The 21,144-nt window shown below is 52.4% G+C and overlaps 1 protein-coding gene and 2 long non-coding RNA genes across 12 annotated transcripts in view; 1 reads left to right on the top strand and 2 right to left on the bottom strand.

Annotated features, from left to right (window-relative positions):
• SYT6 (synaptotagmin 6) overlaps nt 1–21,144 on the top strand; it is a 60,793-nt gene that overhangs the window by 11,725 nt on the left and 27,924 nt on the right. For all 9 annotated transcript variants that reach the window (XR_015255006.1, XR_015255005.1, XM_086717890.1 and 6 more), the window contains exon 3: nt 1,381–1,939. Coding sequence is in view for 7 of the 9 variants with exons in the window: in XM_086717890.1 (XP_086574016.1) it covers nt 1,381–1,939 (559 nt within the window). In the remaining 2 variants the exon portion in view is untranslated. The remainder of the gene's footprint in view (nt 1–1,380; nt 1,940–21,144) is intronic.
• On the bottom strand, nt 4,344–6,007 carry LOC147578265 (uncharacterized). Its single transcript, XR_015254238.1, has 2 exons — nt 5,898–6,007; nt 4,344–4,655 (listed from the first exon to the last, which is right to left on the bottom strand). It is a non-coding gene; the product is annotated as an uncharacterized LOC147578265 (long non-coding RNA).
• LOC147578264 (uncharacterized) overlaps nt 13,808–21,144 on the bottom strand; it is a 107,711-nt gene continuing 100,374 nt past the window's right edge. Inside the window, exon 3 of one of the 2 annotated variants that reach the window (XR_015255009.1) lies at nt 13,808–14,262. This is a non-coding gene — a long non-coding RNA (uncharacterized LOC147578264). Of the gene's footprint in view, nt 14,263–17,336; nt 18,185–21,144 lie in introns of those variants that run through there. The other variant, XR_015255008.1, reaches the window with a different exon arrangement.

The raw sequence follows: 21,144 nt of genomic DNA, 5'->3' as shown, positions 1-21,144 counted from the left end.
TGTGATGGGTAACCGACTAGGGGGTGGGCACCGGGAAAGGCTGCAGGCAAGGGGAACCTTTGAGGCAGGGAGCTGTGCTCTGCGGTGTGCACTGGGACGTGTGTGGGTGGGGGGTGCTGGGTGTTGGGAGCGAAGGCTAGATTGCTGGGCAGAGGGAAGAGAAAATGCAAAGGCCCAGAGGCATAAAAGTTCATGGTGTGTCTAGGGATATGCCAGCAAAGCCTCACAGAGTCTGCGGCGCATGGGAGAGGAGACAAGAGGTTCCTAACACTTTGAGAATGAGGATTCCTCTGTGACCTTCGACAGAGTCCCCTGCAAGACAGCAGCTGTATACGCGGCATTCTTTAACTGAAAACAGAATAAAACGGAACAATAACAAAAAAAAAAAGCCACCACCACCACATAATGACAAACACCTCTTCAACATTCAGAAACAGTTTTAAAAGAAGTGGTGCATGTAGTATGAGGCATTGTACTTATCTAGGGCTCTGGTGGGCTCCCGGGTCCCTGCAGTGTCTCCCCAGGCTCCCAGGCGACCAGCCGAAGGGAAGGAGACCTGGTCTTCAGATGGGAGTCCAGGAATGAAAGTGCTGGGGGTCACATTTTCAGAGTTTATCATCTGACCTTGGGCAGGTTGCCCACCTTTCTTAAGCCTCACTTTTCCCGACTATGCGGTAGGGCTAAGGACGCATAAGGTTGCAGTGCGGGGCCGATGAAAGAATCCGTGTGATCATGAGAGCTGACGATAGATGGCTTATTCTACACCTGGCTGTGTTCTAAGTACTTGTTGTATGTATCAATCCAGTTCGTGCTCACAGCAATCTTGTGCAATTGCTACTTTTATTATCCTCATTTTGTGGCAAAGAGAAGTTAAACGACCTGACCAAGGTCACACGGCTAGACACTCACAGAGCCAATCTGTGCAGTCTGGCTCCAAAGCCCAATAAATGTTAACTACAGTGGCAGTGGTAGCGGTGGCGATGATGACGAAGGACCAGGGCAAGCAAGGATGGTCCTCCTCCTAAGGGATCTCGTGGTGTCAGGGGGGAACCAGGGTCACATCTGCTAGTAAAGAAACGTAGAAAACAGCAAGCAGGAAAAAGAGAAAAGAAAATAACAGCAAAAGGTAGCGTGTATCGAGCTTACGATATACGAGGCCCCATTCCAAGTACCTCACACATGCTAAGACTTGGGACGCTCACCGCCACCGGCACAAAGCGTGTGCAGAGAGAGAAAGGGTCGACGAGCAGGAGGAAAAGGCCCGCCCCTCCCCGCCCCCTGCAAAGGGTAGGATGAGCCAGGGCCGTGGGAGGTGTCGGCTTGCATGCCCTTCCCCCCGCCCCCGAGCCCTGACCACGCCATCTCTGCCCCCTCCGCCAGGCACACGTCCTTCAAGCGCCACCTGCCACGGCAGATGCACGTGTCCAGCGTGGACTACGGCAACGAGCTGCCCCCCGCGGCGGAGCAGCCCACCAGCATTGGCCGCATCAAGCCCGAACTCTACAAGCAGAAATCGGTGGACGGGGACGATGCCAAGTCCGAGGCTGCCAAGAGCTGCGGGAAACTCAACTTCAGCCTGCGCTATGACTACGAGAGCGAGACCCTGATCGTGCGCATCCTCAGGGCCTTCGACCTCCCCGCCAAGGACTTTTGCGGCAGCTCTGACCCCTACGTCAAGATCTACCTCCTGCCTGATCGCAAACGCAAGCTGCAGACGCGGGTGCACCGCAAGACCCTGAACCCCACCTTCGACGAGAACTTCCACTTCCCCGTGCCCTACGAGGAGCTGGCAGACCGCAAGCTGCATCTCAGCGTCTTCGACTTCGACCGTTTCTCCCGCCATGACATGATCGGAGAGGTCATCCTGGACAACCTCTTTGAGGCCTCCGACCTGTCCCGGGAAACCTCCATCTGGAAGGACATCCAGTATGCCACCAGTGTGAGTACAGCCTTGCCTCCTGGGCTTCTGGAGGATTCCTAGTGCTGGGTTGAGTGGGGTGTGTGCTCGTCCCCCTCACCCCTGGAGGTAGGCGGGCCTTTGCCCTTCCGGATGTGAAGCGGGGACTCTGGAAACTGAGCAGTGGCTCAGCCCACCCTGGGGAAGTCCTTGCACTCCGTTCCAGGGTGGGGCGGGGGCAGCTGAGCTCCCACGTGGGTTGGCAGGGAAGACAATTTTTGCCCATTGCTTCTGATTACACGTTCTGGGGCGGTTCCCTCTACCTGCTAGGCCTTAGGTCTACCACCCGTAGGGTTATCTACCTCTCTGATCATGGGTAAGGACTGGGCCATGCCTCTAGACTGAATCAGACAGTGGCATCTGCCAAGGGCATCCATGTGTACGAGAAGCCTGGAACAGGCAATCAGGAACAGGGCATATTAATCGGGGTGCACGACGTTATGCTGCAGCAACAAATAATCCTAGGATTTGGTAGCTTAAAGCAATCAATATTTAGCTCCTGTTCAGGTTATACACACTCTGCGGCTCGGCTGGGTTTCTGCTTTACCTTGTGACTGAGGGGTCCAGGCTAACAGAGGCTCTGTTTGGAGGTGTGCTCCCGTAGGTACCATATCAGGGCAAAGGAGGTGGCGAACCATGAACTATTTCTTAAAGCTTCCATGGCGAAGCGATCCATGTGACTTCTACTCACATTTCATTAGCCAAAGCAAGACACACGGCAACTCAGGAGGGCAGGGCAAAGAAGTCCTACTGAGTGCCCAGGAGGAGAACTTAGTGACCAACACTAGTGACTGCCACACAGCCCCTGTTCTCAGGCATTGCCTGCCCAGGCCAGTGTGAGCGATGGCGGAGGCCAGCCTGGAAGGGAACCCAAGTCCACACGTAGGACAGGGGGTGCCGAGCTATTCACAATCAACTGCAGTTAACCAGGGAAGAGTCCAAGGAGCTGAGGCTCAAGCTGGCTTTTCAGAGGGAGGACAAGTTTGGCACAGAGAATGAGGAGGGCATATCCAGAGCCCTTTGGTCCACCCAGTGTAGATCCCACAAGTGTGGTTGATGTGCCTCTCTCTAAGCCCATCCAGGCAGCTAAGAGCTAGGTTGAGGGTACCCATCAGATACCAATGGCCTCACGTCTGGGTCTTGAGGGCTAGCTGGTTGAGTGTCTCCCAGGATACTTCTTGCACTCTTTCTCTGGGGCAGGGATGACCCTACTCGGTCTGCAGACTCTCCCTTTGAACAGCCAATTCTTAGTATCTTTATGTGTTGAATTTATGAGGAGAGAGGCCAGGAAAATCTGCCCTGCTCTGATGGGAAAAGTATAAGAAAGTTGATTTGTTCGAAGCTTGGTGGGCTCCGTTTCTGCCCTAGGGAAGGACTCTGAGACACCCCGTTCTCCCAGCTGGTGCTGACTCTGACCAGATCAGTCTGATCCCCCAGTGCATCCCCCACCTTTGCTTTCATGAAATCCCCAAGAGCAGCACCAGCAGCGGGGCCTGGCAGACAGGGCGGGCAGACGGGGCGGGCTGGAACAGCAGCTGCGCGCCGGCGAGCCCAAGAGCTCTGCTCTATAAATCACTATGAAGTTTACATCTGGTGCAGCTCTTCCCTTGTGGTCTCATCAGGCAGCAGCTTCATTATGGTGACTGCACAGGTAGAGAAAAGCAGCGTGGTCCTTCCCACGCTGAGGTGGAGGCCCAGAGGTTCTGAGAGACGGAGGAGTGAGGGCCAGTGGCTGGGGAAGCAGCCACTTCCCTCTCCTGGTTGCTCCCTCTCCTGGACTTTAGCTCCAGGTATGATGCAAGACCTGGGCCTGGAATGGACAGTTGTTGCCTTAAGCCCACTCCTCATAGGGAAGCTAACTTCCTAGACACTAGAACTCTGTGGCTATCCTTGCCCTCATCCCATCCCCTCCGCCCTCCAGGCCCAGCTTTAGAAAATGGCAGATCACTGGGCGCCTGGGTGGCTCAGTCGGTTAAGCATCCAACTTCAGCTCAGGTCATGATCTCACCGTTCGTGAGTTCGAGCCCCGCATTGGGCTCTGTGCTGACAGCTCGGAGCCTGGAGCCTGCTTCGGATTCTGTGTCTCCTTCTCTCTCTCTGCCCGTCCCCTGCTCGTGCTCTATCTCTGTCTCTCAAAAATAAATAAACGTTGAAAAAATGTTTTAAAAAAAGTAAGAAAGAAAGAAAATGGCAGATCATCCAAAAGGTGTTGGGTAGATAGTCATCATCCTCATCATCCTCAGTACTGTTCCAGTCCTCTTCCTAAGCAGAACACTGTGCCAGGCACTGGGGAGTGAGTGGGGCTGGGATCGAAGGCAGCCCCTTCGACCCACACAGAAATGTACAATCGAATTATGGAGACAAGAGACGTCCCTGCAGCAGTTAGTAACGCTAAGTAATGAAGAGTGCATTCTGTGTGAAGTTGGAACTGCGGGTTGGGACAGCCCGGGAATATTTCCCGGATAAGGAGGAATGAAGATAGATGGGGAGGGGAAGTATATCTAATCTGATTGAAGAAGGGCTTGCATAGTCACCAGGAGCACAGGAAGGCCAGGCGTGGGAGTTTCTGAAGGTGCCTGGACTCACACACCCTGTCTTACTTGCAGTCTGAGCTGATGTTCTGCCAACAGGAGGCCCTTGGGGCCCTCCAATCTGCAGCCCCTCCCGTGGGCCGGCGTTCAAGAGTAGGCTCATCCTCCTGGAGGGTGAGGAAAGGGAAGTAAGAAGTAAGAAGGTTGGTGCTTTTACCTGTTTTTTGGAGCTGACTCTGAAATTGTAATTATTTGGGGGCCAGAGAGACACAAATCATAGTCACTGTGAATGAGCGCTGAGCGCATGTGAAATCCTGCAGCCAGCGTGGTGGGGGCAGTACAGATGAGCACAGGGACTCCCATCTCCCCTGCGTGCCGGATTCCATTCCTAGAGCGGCGTTCAGGCCCTGCTCTGCTCAGAACTCTGGCAGCACCTCTGCCCTGCAGGCTGCTCCCCTGCGCGTGCTAACATTCCTGCGTCCTGCATTTGCTCACAAGGTTCCCACTGTCAGGCAGGCCTTACCCCACTGCTCTGCCTGGCCCAGACCAATCCCCCTTCCAAAGTTCTCTGAGTCCTTCCGCTCCTACCAAAATTGCTCCTCTAGATATGTCCCGAATCATATTCGGTCTTGCAAAGTCCTCCGCATGGCTCAGGAATACCTTTTGTCCCACATTTGACTTTCTCTTGTATTTTTCCTCAGGGCTGAGTGTGTCATTTTCTGCAAACGTGAGAATCAGCACTTTCTTGTTGAATGACCAGTGGTTTAGCTAATTCCATCAAAACTATATACTGGTACACCAAGAAAGGATTCTTGAAGAAGCAATGGGAATAGGGTATGGTTAATCTGGGAAGGCTTCCTGGAGAAGGGCAAATAGTATTTTGAAAACTGGGTAGAGCTGGGCTTGGTGGGGACAGAGGCAGCCTGTCCAACCCTTCAGAGGTATGGTTCAGGGAGATGGTTTGTGTCTGGAGCGGCAAGTTGATTAACCTGTTGGATCAGAGGGTCTGGACTGAAGTGGGGGGTCAGTGACCTGCGGGTTAGGGAGGACAGGCACTGTGAGAATCGGGGTTTAGGAGGCTGCTCTGAGGTCGTGTGAGTCTGTGAATGCTGTCTCCTTGCTGGTCCTTACACTTGCATTGGGGTATCACATTCAGCCCTGGCAGGTAGAACCAGGTGTGTCCCTCGTTTTGGCTCCAGCCCAAGTTGGTGTGAAGTAGCAAAGCCTGGAACATTCCTACTGTTTTCTCACAACTGCTGAAATAAGTTCCCAGGCTAGTGAAAGGGAGGTGTACTTCTGAGGAATCTAGCTCTTGGTTCATTGCACATCTTAAGCCACGAGGGACATTTGCCTCACCGCCCCCACGTTGTTCTGGAGGGAAGCCTGGGAGCAATGGAGGTTGCACACACCTCGCCAGGCTGGAGAGTGAGAAGCCGGCAACCCGGACGTGCCAGAGTCATTGGAGGCCTCTTCCACTGAATCGAGGAGCTCAGAGTGGGAAGGAAATCGTGGAAATTCATTAAATCCACTCCAGCCCCAGGCAGGGGTGCCCCCCCCCCCCCCCCGCGCTCTTGCTGCCCCCCACTCCTGCCTGGCTTGACTAAGCACCCCTGGTGGTCTCCTGGGCGTTCCCAGCGGCCTGCCGGTTTCCCTCCGCCTAGAACTTTGATTGGCTGAAATCCCTCTGCCCTTCCCTCCCCCACCTTCTACCCCAGTCTCATTATTTCTATATAAAGCTGTAGATTTATCATTATAATAGAGCCGCCGTCACCCGGGTTTGCTAACATCCCTGTAATCTTGTAGTTATTGCTACAGAGGCCTCAGACCCCACTGCACACAACTGTTCTGTCGCTATTTCTGCTCCTTGGTGGCGGGGGAAGGTGAAGCCTGTAATTGGGGCCATAAATATGTGTTGTGCTTGGTGGCATTAACGGACTCAGCCATCTTCCTGCCTTACCAGGTCCCTGACAGGCCGGAGAGAGCAGGTCTGGGTGTGTGTGTGCATGGGTGACGGTTGTTTGGGGTGATGGTGTGCTCTCAGGGACCCTGGGCTCAGAGTCTGCGGGGAGGAAGAGAGGCCATATGTGGCAGAACAGTCTCCAGCCTGGGAATGAGCAGGGCTGTACAGAGCGAGCTCGGGCTTTGGTGCCAAACAGACCTGGGTTGTATTCTTGCTTCTGCTCTTTCTGGCTTTGAGACCTCGGGGACTTTACCTAAATTGTGCCTTCATTTCCACATCAGCAACACCGGGATAATATTGGTAGGTAGATCGCCTGTAGCGATATTTATGTAGAAAAGTCAGGGCGCCTGGGTGGCTCAGTCAGTTTCTTGATTTCAGCTCAGGTCACAATCTCACCGTTTGGTGAGTTTGAGCCCTGCGTTGGGCTCTGTGCTGACAGCGCAGAACCTGCTTGGGATTCTCTCTCCCCTTCTCTCTCTGCCCCTTCCCCACTTGAGCGTGTATGTACATGCTCTCTCTCTCTCTCTCTCTCTCTCTCTCAAAATAAATAAATTAACATTTCAAAAAAAGGAAACATACCTGAGATGCCTAGGTCAACACTGTCACAGAGCCCCTAAGCCCCATTGTCACAGTGACTTCCCTTCTAGCTCAGCCTGTGGGTCACTGTACCACTCTCAAACCTGACCCCCCACTTGGGTCCAGACCGCCTATTCTGACAGGTTGTTGGTTATTCTCATTCTTATTTCTTGTCTTAGCCATGCCATATGTGTTCTGTGTGACCTTGGAAAAGTGACTTGTCCCCTCTGAGCTGCAGTTAACTCAGTGTTAAACCAGCTTCAAATTTCCGAGATTCTGAGATTCTTGGCTGGTCTTACTGAGAAGTGTGGGGCTCTCTTGCTTTCAGAGCAGAGTTACCCAGTCCCTGGGAGTGTGCCCATAGGAGAGGCCTCAAGCTCAGGTTAACAGGCCACTGGGCAGAATTTCCAGACAAATTCTCCTCCCTGAAGTGTCAGTAAGAGTCAGTCCTCTCTTCAAGCCCCTGGGAGACGTCTTTCCTCCAGGGGGTCCTGCCAAAAGGAAGCCCCACTCCCCACCAACAAGCTGTCTTCCTCCTTTTCCCATGAGGCACAGTCCCGTGGAGGGGAATTAGCTCCCTCCTCATCCACCTCCTTTCACGTCCCTGTTTACCGGGGTGGGGGGTGGGGGGTGGCCCTTGACTTGAGCTCCTACCAGGGGCCTAGAGCACAAACAACTTTATCACATTTTATCCTCACCACAAGACTTATTGTCATCCCCTTTTTGTAAACAAAGAAATGAAGGATCAGGTTAAGTGACTTAGGAGCGTCACCCGGAGAGAAGGTGGTAACCAGCCAAGATTCAGATCGGGATCTTCAACCAAGCCTGTGTTCCTTGCACAGCTGGAGCGGAGCAGGATTACATTGCTCCCTGGGGCAGAAGACAGATCTTGAGATTGTGTGGCTCATCAAGGGATCTGGAAGAGAGCTTTGTTTTCTCCTTGCCCTGGTTAAGTTCTCTCCTTCCTCTCATTCCAGGGGGTGGCTTTTGTGCTGACACTGGGACTCCTTTACCATCTCCCCAGGATTCTTCCTGTGGGAAGTGGCCTGACATTCACGGCTCTTTTGTTCAACCAACATTTATGGAGCTTCAAGTGTGTGTGGTCAGTTACATCACCAAGCAGTTGTTGGGTGTAGAAGCTTGACCTGGCTGTGGAAAGGGTGGCAGAGAAAGAGCCCTTTGCCTCGGAGTGCCCAGGCTAATGGGCGCCTTAGAGCAAACCCAGTGGCCCCTCAGCCCCCTCGCACACACGGCACATGCTTGGGGACAGACAAGTTCAGGACACTTGCAACAAAACTGTGCTCTACTACAAGCCCTGTGCAAAAATGTTGCGGAGAAGTGGAGAAGAGAAAGCAGAGTCAGAAAAGGAAAGTTTTAGGCTAGGCCTTGATGGCAGTGAGGGTAGGGCGTGCTAAAAAGTGGGGGTAACAGAGGTAGGGGAGTGTGTTTCTTTATTTTCTCCAGATTGGGGGAAGGATCCAGAAAGAACTTCTCTCACATCAGATTGTTGTTTGTTTGTTTTTTTTTTCCCTTCGTGCCAGACTACTTGTGTAATTAACTATATACCGGGCACCAGCTTAGCATTGGGAATTCGATGACTTAAACTCCAGTCCTGTCCTCAAAGCCTCATAGTCTGACGGGGGAGGCAGCTCTGCCATCCCAAGGGACGTGCAGGTCCTCACTAACCCAGCATGTTGAGGAAGGCTCGCCTCCTGGAATGCAGTTGCCTCTCGCCAGAAAAGAGTTCAGTTGTATCCCCTTCTCACCCCCACGTACTCAAGTCAAATGAGATCCAAGGGTAGCCACAAAAGGCCTTTTCAAGCAGAGCTGAAGAATCAGCGAAATTGATCCACAGTGACTCATTAAATCACCGTGGGATGAAGCCTCCCCAAGGCTCATTGACCAGCCGTTGGATGCAGCTCGCACCTTGGATCTCAGGCCCACGGGGCCATCCCGGCTGGAAGGTGGGCGGGACAAGAGGGAAGCATGATGAATCTTCATCTGCTCAACGTACCTTCAGGGATCCCTCACGGAACTTATGTGGGTCCAAGAACAACTGAAAGGGCAAATAGAGGCCTTGCTTTCAAGGAACTTGTCGCTTGCTGAGTGAAGGAAGGTGTCAGAGCAAGTCGATGTAATCAAAAGAACACAATAGTTTGAAGTGATTATGGAGGGCGGGTGATTGGGATGAGGGTACGGTTGGCAGAAGTTGGGAGCAAAAGCTGAGCTTTGGGGACACCCACAGTCACGGAGGAGGAGGCCGGCAAAGGGCAGGAATCAGGAGACCGAAGAGAAAAGAGGACTGAGGAAGCAAGGGGAAAGACAGTCGGGCAGGGATCTGTCCCCACTGTCCATGAGGCACTGAGCGTGGTCCAGGGCCCTGGGGCTGCACTGCTAAACAAAGTCCTTGCTCTCAAGGTGATTACACTCGGGTTGGGGGACACAAGTGGGTTGGTGAGGCAAACAGTACGTCAGAAGGATACTGTGGAGAAAGCAAAGCAGGGAAGTATGGTGGGGAGGGCGGTCTGAAGAAAGGATTGTGGGCAGGGGAAGAAGGGGGGGACAGGCTGGTCAGGAGAGACGTCCCCGAGAGGTGCCCTCTGAGTAGATCCAAACGATGACCAGGAGAGAGCCATGCAGATATCTGGAAGAAGAGAGGTCCAGGCAGAGAGCAAGGCAAATGCAAGGAACCTGAGATGGGAGGGCGCCTGGCTTGGTCAGAGAGCAGTCAGGGGGCCAGTGTGGCTGAAGCGAAGTGGGTGGGGAGGGAGTGGAGCAAAAGACGAAAGGAGAGGAATAAAGGGGTGGGAAAGCTTAATGGGGCTCCACAGTCACACATTTTTAACTATCCCTGTGGCTGGCAGGTCGGGCGCGGACTATACAACCAGGGCGAAGACAGAGAAATCAGTGGGGAGGCCATTGCCGTAAAAAAGAGACAGCGGTGGCTTGCGCAAGGATGGTGGAGACCTAAGACCTGGCTTGACTCTGCATATATTGTAAAAGCGGAACTGGCAGGCAGTATTTGCTGGCAGATTGGGCATAGGGTTTGGGGTATGGGGAAAGAGAAGAATCAAGGTTTTCAGCTTGAGCAGCTCGGGAGGGACTCACCATTCACAGAGTTGGGGAATCCTGGAGGAAGGATCCATTTGGAAAGAAGATCAGAGGCTCAGATTTGCACACATTATATTCCCAGATATATGTCCCAGATACTTCTGGGACATCCAAATGGAGTTGTTGGATAGGAACTTGGATATAGAGCCCAGGGTCCAGAGAGAGGCCTTGGCTAAAGAAATAAATGTAGGGGCACCTGGGTGGCTCAGTCGGTTGAGTTTCGGACTCTTAATTTCGGGCTCAGGTCATGATCCCACAGTTCATGGATCAAGCCCCATGTCAGGCTCTACACTGACAGCACGGAGCCTGCTTGGGATTCTTTCCCTCCCTCTCTCTCTACCCTTCTCCTGCTGTCTCTCTCTCTCTCAAAATTAATTAATTAATTAAAAAAAATAAATGTAGGAGAAGTCAGCATATAAATGGCGTTAAAAGCCATGAGAGTAGTTGCGATCCCACGTTTAGAGACCCACATTTCGACTGAGCCTTGGGACTGTCCTCTCTCGTTGTGGGGACTGGGAGGAAAAATCAGCAAAGATGACGGACCCCTAAGGGCCGGTGAGGTAGGAGGAAAAGCGGGGAAGAGCGGTACCCTGGGAAACAGAGAAAGTGTTTCCAGGATGAGAGGGAAAGACCGACGGTATCAGGTGGGCCCAGTAAGAGACACCCTGAGGCCTTCCCGGTTTTCCCAACATCACGTGACAAGAGCTCATCTGGGGAAGAGGTCACGTGTGGAAGATTGGGACATGGGATGTACCGTTTTAGGGGAATTTTCCAGAGCGACTGGCCCTCCCAGTGTGATTTAAAGGACTAAGAAGGTTTGGCAGTGTGTCGTCAGGCTGGCTCCAGGCATGGGTCATGCCTTGGGGAAGGCCAGGCTGGGATGGCGGGCGGGGTGAGAGGCGTCAGCCCATGCAGGGCAACTCGGGCCAAAATAAAACATTCCATCAGGAGTTTGCGACAAAGGCTCAGTATCCCTAGAATTCTGCCTTAAATTCCCAGGTGTCTGGACTCTTGCAGGCAGGACGAAGCCAGGCTAGAAGCAGAGAGGGAGAGCTTCCAAAAAGAGGCCCGCGGGGCAATTTGGGGTCACAGAGAAGGCACGGGAAGTATGAGGGAGCAAGCCTCGGCCTGGGCTGCCTGCCCAAACCGCGAAGACTGCTCCCCAAGCCGTTCTGCCGGAGATGCTCTGAATAATGTATGAAGCCCGTCATCCCTGCTCGCTGTTTCAGCGGCCAGGGCCCCAAGTGAGCCCTCCAGGCTGCCTGACCTGCGCCTGGGTCAGAGGTCACCTGGGTCGAGAGGGGCTGCAAGGCTCCCTTGTTTGAATGCTGCTCCCTGGGACTGCTAATGTTCATTTACCCCCACACTCCCTTGGGCCTGGCCCCATTATCCTTACTCTTCTCTGGAATGCTGAGCCCCGAGCTCTCGACCCACACTCCCTCCCTCGGGCAGGTACGCAGAAATGTCCAGACCTCGCTCCTGCGTGCCAGTGCAGAGGACAGCTGGGTGGGGTCTTTCCTTTGCTCTCCTCCATGAAGAAGGGAGGAGAGGCAGGGCCTGGCCTCCTCCCTGGAAGGACGTCTTGATCAGATGAGGGCATCAGAGCCAGGAGCAACGTTTCCAGCTCAGAGCCAGGACCGCAGCCCTACCCTCCGAGCTCATGTCGGGAGGACACTGGAAGGGCGTGCACCCAGGAGTCCTCCATGCTCAGAGCTCAGATCCTGAGAATGTGGCTCACCCTTCTAGGTCCCAGGTTCTGAGGCCAATAGGGCCGAGGCTTTCCTAGACAAGGACTGCTGAAAATCCATCAGGAGCCCAGCCAGGGCAAGAGGTGGGGCGTGGGGTCCGAGCTCCATTGCACAGGCAGCGTGCTGGGGAGACGGCACACACTCCCAGAGCAGCAGCAGGGCCCTGCATGCCCGTCAGTGCTCCAGGTCTGTGAGTTCTTCCAGCAGAGGTGCTGGGTGCGCACTGCCCCTTCCACACCCCCTCACTTGAGCCAGCTGGGACCAGGAGCCGTTCTCGGGTACATGGGGTTGAAGGTTTCCCCTGTGGTGCTGCGAAACAAAGCTAATTCGTCCAGACAGGGCCCTGACCTGGCTGTAAGCAGAGTTGCTCAATAACCGCTTCACTGGCCTTGGGTGTTCTCTCTTGGTAAGAGAGCCTTCCCCGAGGCTTCAGAGGATACGGCCTTCAGAGGCTGCCAGAGGCTCAGAACGGTGGAGCTCACCCTTGATAAATTCCTAGCATCCAGACAGCCCCGCTGCCCACTCCACTTCCTGCAGAGCCCAGCTCCCACTGGCAACTGGACTGGAGCCTTGCTCTGCCTCCCTCCTCCGCTCGCGGCTTCACCCCTGCCCTGCCACAGCCCCTTGTGCACTTCATTAGTATGCTGCGCATCTCAATAGTATAAATATCTAATCTTTGCCTTACACGAGAATGAATGGGAAATCATTAGGCAGCGAGCTCATGCATCAACCAAAATCTATTCCGCTAACACTGGAGCACTTTCTGCGCTTCCCTCACCTTGCCGCACAGAGCATATGCACGGGTCTTGTCGCTTCTATCACCTGATAACCCACAGTGACATTTTCTCCTGGAGAGAGATTATTTGGTCACAAGGGAAGCAACAGCCAAACCTTCCCTCTGGACACTGTCAAGGACATTCAGACTCCAGAATTCGTTCAGGAGGAAGGGATTGTACTGGGTCCTCTAGATCGGCATAAGTGCAGAGACTGGGGTCACTAGATGTAACCACGAGCAGAATAGCAACCACCTTGGGAGAATTGGGCCAGCCTCTGAGGGGTTTCTGTGGACCACAGTGCTAGCACTTCATGTTCTCATGGACTTGGGGAAGGTCAGAGTTGGAAAGGGCCTCAGAGATGACCTGTCTGGCCTCATGTCCTCTTCCTCCAGATGATCAAGTCATGACCAGAGAGGTCATGCTTGTCTGGGGTGGCTTGGTGAGTCCATGCAAATCTGGACCCCAAACCCAAGATTTTATCCTGTGCTCTGGCTACTGCCCTTTATGGGGAATTCTCTTGCCCTGGTTTCTGTTACTCACTCGTCATCTCTCCCCTTCCCTTCCAAAGTCATTGCCTACTGGCTGTCTTCATTCTATGCCTGTGAGTCTCTGAATCCTGCAAGGAAGAGGGTCAAGAGATGACCAGGAGTCCAAGGCACGAAGTGTCAAAGGGCACATGGCAAAGACCACGTTCTCAGTGCCCACAGTTAGCCTCTTGCTTGGAAGAGACTTCTAGTCTCCACTGAGACTGGAAATAGGGCAAACCAACAAGCAATGTCAGCACAAAAACCAAGGAGGAAAGAGAGGCCATTTATCACAGCACCTGAGACCCAAAGTCAACTAAGCCCGACTTCAAAGCCTCCCCATTGCACATAAATATTTATCCTTTGGAGGAGGAAGTTGGCAGGGGTAGCCGTAGGGGGTCTAGGTCAACCTTGTCCAGTTGCTAGCATGTTTCTAGGGTATTTTAGCATCAGCAACTATGTAGAAATATGTGGCCTCTCCAGCAGACAGCATTCCCCACCCTCCCTCCCCTGCAAAGCCCGTGCCCATCTGGCCCCCATTCATCCTCATCGGTTGTCCCTGTAGGCACATTTTCCTCTTATGTCTGAGTTGACACCTACTCATTCTCCATGAATATTCAATGCCTTCCTCTCTGGACAAAGTCTCTGAGACCTTGAGGGTCTCTCTAGGGCTGTAGCGAAACTTGGGATTGAGAGTTTCTGGCACAGTCCACTTGGCCTAGAGACAAGGACTCAAAGCAGGGAGAGCACCCTGGGCACAGCCTGGCGTTCAGGGAGTGCACCAGCATCCCTGACTATGACACTGGTTTCTCTGGGAGGTAATTTATATTGTGATCAGAAAGCATGTGTTTGAGTCTGTGCAGTGGGGTCGAGGCGCCCGGAGAAGGGACGGAAGAACAGGGCTCAGATTACTGTCTGTGGGGAGTCCGATTACAGGTGTAAGCGGGCATCAGCTAGGGCTTCTCTGGCTCTTATGTGCCAGGCTCCGGGTGACAAAGCTTACCTTTCATCCTCACCACGTCCCTGCAGGGTGGATACTGCTGTTGTCCCCAGTTTTCAGGAGGGGAAACTCAGGCAACCTGCTCAAGAGCAAAAAGCCAGGGAGATACAGAGCCAGGAGCCAAACCCAGGTGACTTGGCCGTACTGTATGTGCCCCAGTCCTCCCCTCTGCTGCCTCTCAGGAGCTGGCTAGGGAGGGCTGTCCCCAAGGTCCTGCCTCTTCGGGGATGGGGAAGCAGATGTCCTCCCTTTCACTCTAATTTCCTGCCTCTTCTGAAATGTCCTCCTCTCTGCCTCTGGTAGCTCTTCCTTCACTGACCCAGTCATGGGACATAAGCCCGGTCCACCCATCCCCAGGCGAAACAAAGTGAATAGCCACACTTTGGTTGGAGGTTTGCTGTCATGGGAACTGTATCTCTCCCCCCACCACCCAGTGGAGAACCCGGCAAAACCCTGTGGACTGCTGGTGAGCACCCGTTCCGAGGGCCTCTCCCACCAAGCCTCCATAGACTGCCGGCTCCCGTCCTTCTCTGGGCTCCTCTCCATCTTTCTCAGCTTCCAAGACTCAAAGCACAAACAAATAAACAAAGGCCCTCCTTAAATTGCCCTGGGCAATTAGTTCTCTCCAGCTCCTATGCCTGGGCCAGATTCCAGCTCCATCTTCGAACATTCAAAACTGTCAGAGTATTCAGTTGAGTAATGATGGACCATCTTCTCCAAGAGCAGTGGAAGCCTGAGACTGGTTTATTGCCTTTCCCAGGCTCCACCCTCCAGAGAAGGCAATTGTGGTTTTCAGTAACGTTTGCTTTCTCTTGTTACCTAACAACTGCTGTGGCCACTGGCATTCTGTGAGCCCATAAAATGGCATGTGGGGCCCTCCCTGTGTATGCGGGAAGAAGTCCCTCCTTAGCAGGCTAGGCGGAGGGACCACCAAGATAGGAAAGGGGAAGACACCCTCCATCTCAGCCCTCCCAGTTCTGCCAGTGGGTTGAGCTCTTCCCACCAAGGGAGGCGCCAGACTGGTATATGTCTTGGATGGGGTCTCAGCCAGGAAGGATACGGGCTGTTACGAGACCATAGATGAGTGTTGAGAAAAGAAAGGATGCCACTCCCCAGAAATGGGCAGAGAGTTGCCCGGGGGAAACCCCAGGGATGGGCCTGTGAGGCTGTCCCAGCCCTTCAGGGCTAGAGCCCAACGATTAAAGACTCCAAAAGCATTCTACCTGCAAGCCTTTTGCATTGTCTGTGGTTATTTCCATTTAACTCTTAGTATTTAGAGAAGTTCCTATAGGCCATTTCAGGGATGCTGTGGGAACCAGGAGTAGACAAGATTTGGGTCTGCACTTGAATTAGAGCTTTATTTTTAAAATTTTTAATTAAGTTTATTTATTTATTTGAGAGAGAGAGCAAGCAAGGTAGGGGCAGAGCAACAGAAAGGAGAGAGAGAATCCTGAGCAGGGTCCGCATCATCAGCACAGAGCCCAATGTGGGGCTCGAACTCACGAACTGTGAGATCATGACCTTAGCTGAAATCAAGAGTTGGACGCCCAACCAACTGAGCTTTAATGAGAGTGCACAGGCAGAACTCAAGGGGGCAGCTAGACCCAGAGAAAAAACCCTGAAGAAGGGGGAACTCAGAGGGAACGAAGGGAGCTTCAGTCCCTCCTTGCCTGGCAAGTCCTCTCCAGAGCCCCTTTCTTTGAATAAGGGAGTCCTGTCTTTGTGGGGCAGGATGGGGAGAGATTGTTCCTCCCACCCCCTAGAAGAGCACTGCGTGGGGCTCCTTCCCTAGGGGGCTGAGTGAGTCCATTCCTCCCGAGAGCCTTTGGCTGACTCATGTCTTGGTAGTGACACATTGGACCGTGTGCTAGGAACAGTCCAACATCCAGAGAGAGAAAACAGCTCTGGTAGTGTATCTTGCAAACATGATGAGCATTGCCCTTCTTGAGAAGCTGGAGACAGGCTGGCTTTGTGATTTGAGGCACCTGCTGGAAAACGCTTCCCCCTGCATCGCAGAAACCATCTCTGGCTGAGTCACCACCTGCCCCAAGGTCCCCGCTGAAGTGACACTCGGAGGAGCCCCCCCTACCACGTCCTCAAATGTATCATCAGATGCATCAGATTAATCATGTGTCAGATTAGCTGCAAGTTAGCAGAAAGTGGAAGAGCAGGAAGGAAGGCCGTAGAACAGCTGAGTTTTGAGAGCCTCGAGGGCAGCGGGGAAAGGGGGTGTGATTCGGCAAGTTGTCCTGGGAGGGCAGACCCTGGACAGACAGTTTGAAGGTAGGGGTTAGGGCTCCAGGGTGGCTTTTAAGGGGGAGAAACAGGGGCACTAAACTTCCGTCTTGCTTCTGGGCCTTTTTGGTAGGTCTGAGGAAAAAAAGAGGCCAGGGGAAAAGGCAGGCAGCGAGCGCCTTTGTAATTCCAATTCCTGCTGACAGGACCTTTTTTTTTTTTTAATATATATTAGTAAATCCTATCCAAGTCTGGGCAGACACGCAGCTGTCTTTAGGGAGTGAGTGTTCCCTAAGGAAAAATAATCACCCAACACTATTTGGGCGCTGTTTACCAGAGAAACTCTGGCGGAACAGTTGTTTCTTCTTGCGTGAGATGGGAAGGAGATTCTCAGCAGTGTCCTGCCGCCTCCAGTGTGGCCAGCTGGTATCAGCAGGGGCCTCCCTGGGCCCGACCACAGCAGGCAGCCCTACACACACACACACACACACACACACACACACACACAGTGTGGGTCCCCGACACGAGCTTGTTTGATTAGCTTTTTGTCATTTCCCCTCCTCAGAGGGCTCCAGCTGCCCTAAGAAACTCCCTTTGGAAAAGAATATTCTGGGGAAGACCTTGGGTCCTAAAGATTATGCAGCTTACTATTCAATGCCCATACGAGTGCTTATAATAAGCCCACAACTGCTCCAGGTTGTGTCTCACACAAGTCGAGAAAAGAGGATAAAGATTATTTCTTGGTTTCACTCGTGGGGAAGCTGAGGATAAGGGAGTACAGCTGTTTTAAGGCCCCACAGTCAGCTGGGGGCTATTGGGCAGGCCCCACGAGGCATTTAGCAGATATGGTGTCAGCCCTCAAAGACTTGCAGGTAAGCAGGACTTGGAGTCGGGAGATCAAGGCTTGAATCCTCCTGCCTCTGCTGTGTGGCCTCAGATGGATCATGTCCCCTCTCTGTTTCCTCATTAGTAAAATTGCAAAACAACCTGTATTTCACAAGGTTGCGGTGAGGCTGTGTTAAGTATCAATGAGAAAGGACCTTCACAGCTTCTTGCCATAGGTGATTGCTCCTGATGCCAACAGCAATAATACCTAACATGCTTATAAAGCACTTTCCAAGTTTATGACCGCATTCCAAGTTCATGACCCAGTAAGAAATCAGTATTTCTATTTTATAGATGAGGCAAACTGAGGAAATTTCTGGAATCACATTTTTTACTCTTTTTTTTTTTTAATTTCTAAAACAACGTTTATTTATTTTGAGAGAGAGATAGAGAGAACATGAGCAGGGGAGGGGCAGAGAGAGAGGAAGACAGAGCATCCCAAGCAGGCTCTGAGCTGTCAGCGCAGAGCCCAATGTGGGGCTCGATCCCATGAACTGTGAGATCATGACCTGAGCCAAAATCCAGAGTCGGATGCTCAACCGACTGAGCCACCCACACATGGTTTTAGAACAGAAAACCAAAACAGATCCTTTTCTTTAAAAGGTGTATGGCTGTAATATATTTCATCCTTCCTTGCCTCAAGGCAAATCATTACAGTTGTGTTTTAGATATTTTGGAAAATACAGAAAGCCGCGCAAAACAGAAATACTGTTCACCATAAGCCCATTGTCCTAGATAACTGCCATTACTATTTTGATGATCTCCAAAGTCCTCCTGTTGCTGAGAAAAAATCACATGGATGCGGCAGAGACTCAGACAGTGCTGATGCATTGACTAGACGAGGCCTGGAAGTTCTGGGATTAAGTGATTCTGGAAGAATGCTGGAAGGAAGGGAAGGATGTGTGTGGAGAAGAAGAGGAAGGGGATGGTTAGAAGTGTAGGTCCGAGGCTCAGAGGTGGAGTAGTCAAGCCAGACTCACTGGTCTGGTGGGCCCCAGGCCTGCCTTCTCACCACAGACCACGGCCACTCCTTATCTATTATTAGCCAACCCTGAGCACCCTGAGGTGTGAGCAGGAGGAGGGGCTGCTGGTCACGAGGCTGACACATCCCTGGAGGGTTCTGGGGAGACTTAGAACCTCACAGTGAACTGCTGACCTTCCCATGGGGGACCCCAGTCAGCTCCTCCGTGGGCAGTGCAGCAGGGACAGCTTCTACTAAGGCTTGCCTCCAGATGTGGCAGGTGTGAGGTCTGGTATAGGTCCATTCCCCTACCCAGGAAGCATCAGGCCGCTCTGAGAAAGCAGGATGGCTGTGGGAGTCTTCCACCATGTTGGACTGGGTGCCATCCAGCTAGACCCTCTTCACCAGTCCCTGGGTCCAGACCATACATAGTGCAAGTGCCCCGGGCCACGGGCCCGTCTTGTCATTAATAATAATGTTACTGACAGGTCTTGCTTGCCTTTATATGGCACTATTGGATTTAAAGAGCTTTCTGCACACATTGTCTCATTTAATCCTCAGCAAGTCTTGGTAGGGGCATTATCCTAAGTCTGCAGATAAAGCAAATTAAGCTAAGAGAGACAAAGTGAACTGTCTGAAGTTTGCACCCTGAGTAGCAGAAACTTTCATTTATTTTTGTCTGTTACTTTGTGTTGCTCCCAAACGGATTTAGCTAGCTCGTAAGACCTATACCGTGATTAAAACTAAGTTTAAAACATCATACAAATATAGCAAAAGGATCCATGAAGGACAGTCAAATGAAGTTCAGAGAAGCCTCTACACAGCACAGCAGGTCCTGCTGTCCACCGTCCAGAGTAGGAACACATTTGACCTGGAGTGTTCTAGCAGCTAATGCAAAGAGGGAAACATAGTCCCAGAATTCTGTGTCTGTGAAAACAGACCAGGTGCTTGGGGGAAAGCAAAGCTATCCCTGGCCCTAGCACAGGAAAGAATAATGAACATCATGGGGGCTGTTCAAAGCGTGGCCTTCGAATTCCAAAACTGTAGCCCTGTAGGCCTCAGTTTCTTCATCTGCAAAGTGGGGGTAATCATAAGACCTAGTTTTGACTAAATTTGTTTTGACAAATGAGATGCTCTTTAAAAGATTGATGACAATGATTAACTGGGGGCGCCTGGGTGGCTCAGTCGAGCGTCCGACTCTTGATTTTGGCTCAGGTCATGATCTCATGGTTTGGTTCATGGATTTGAGCCCTGCATAGGGCTCTGCACTGACAGCTCAGAGTCTGCTTGGGATTCTCTGTCTCTCTGTCTCTCTGCCCGTCCCCTGCTTGCGCTCGCTCTCTCTCCCTCTCTCTCTTTCAAAAATAAATACACATTAAGAAAAAAAAAGAAAAGAGTAACTGAGATAATATATGTAAAGCTCTGTCACTCACTACTTAATCAGGAATCCAGAAGCATTTGGGGGAATCCCAAACATTGGGTAATGAGTGTGACGAATTTGATCCCTATGGCGACCTTTCGGAAAATCAAGCTGGTTTGACTTGGTGATTAAGAGGGTGTGTGGGTTCAAGCCACATGCACCTGCTCTTTAGTTGATATCTCTGGTTTATATCTCTGTGACTCTCTCTGTGCTTGCTTCCTCACCTGTAAAATGTGGGTAAGAATAATTCCTATTCCATAAACACACAGAGGGCTTAGCCAGTGCCCAGAGCATGGCAAGCTCTCAGTGAATGCTGGCTATGGGTAGTGGGTTGACTGTTTTTCCTTGTAATCATCCTTAACTGTGGTAGAGGTAGGCAGTCCCTGGCATCTGGGGATTTCGACTTTCTTCCTGTCACCCATTGGTCTCGTTTGTTTGTATGTCCCTTGTAGCTCGTAACCTTTAGCCCTTAACCGGCATCTAGTAGGTACTCAATTTATACACGTGGGGTGAAATTGGAAAGTGAGAGAAAGGGGTTCCAAAGTGGTCTAGGAATTGGGGAACTCCCTCTAGTGTCACCTGGGCCACACAGCCTTTCAAAGCCTTGTTTCCCTGATCTGTAAAATGAGAAGAGATCTTTGTAATATCTAAGGCCTCCCGAGCTCTTACACTGATTACCACAGAGAGGGCTTTACTCTGAAACTACTCACTGCAGAAGGTGCTTGGTCGGGAATCCTTTAAAGAGACCCAGCTCCCACCCTAGTCTTGAAGAAGGCACGGGGCTAGGGGAGTGGCTGGGCGCTCTGCAGAGCCAGGGGCCATGTGGACGTCAGTGAACATGGGTTCTGTCAGTTCCCGTTGCCTGGCCTGGGGGTCAGGGGCCTGGGTCTGCCTGGGAACACACTGTTTCCACTCTCGTTTGGGGCCTCCCCCCTTGAGGAAGAGTGGCTTCCGCCGACAGGACAGGAGATGCTCTGTGTGGTGTAAGAGGAAAGGCAGATGGGAGTCGGGTAGGGAGGAAGGGTAAGAAGGAAGCATTGGCTGCTGGATTCCTTCTGCAGTGGAGCCGAGGCCCCCACTAGCCGTGGCTCTGTTACACGAGCAGGTGGGAGCCTGGGCTCCCCGGATCCGCACTCTCCAAGTTGCCTCCCAGCCCAAGCCTCATCCTGTTTTTGCCCACTCCGCACTTGGTGCCTAGAAGGGAGGAAACACCCATTAGTGTCACCTGCTCATGGGTGGGAGACATTAGCTGGCTCTGGTGGAACAAGCGGCCTATAATTTGTGGAGTTACAATAATGGAGCTAATTTGGTGTTTCATCATTGTACTCCTGGGTGAGCAGAGGGGGAAGAGAGACCTGGGGCCTGGTTCAGAACAACCACCGGCGCAGAGCTCCGTGGGCATCTTTAGGGGCCTCAGAGACGTGCTCCCTTGTCCCTCGGCCTCCTCCCTGCTACCTGAT

This window comes from Puma concolor, chromosome C1 (assembly GCF_028749965.1).
Source record: "Puma concolor isolate L17-30 chromosome C1, mPumCon1.1.hap2, whole genome shotgun sequence".
In the NCBI taxonomy this organism is placed as follows: Eukaryota; Metazoa; Chordata; class Mammalia; order Carnivora; family Felidae; genus Puma; species Puma concolor.
The sequence above is the reverse complement of the archived record's forward strand: the minus strand, read 5'-3'. Positions and strand labels throughout refer to the sequence as shown.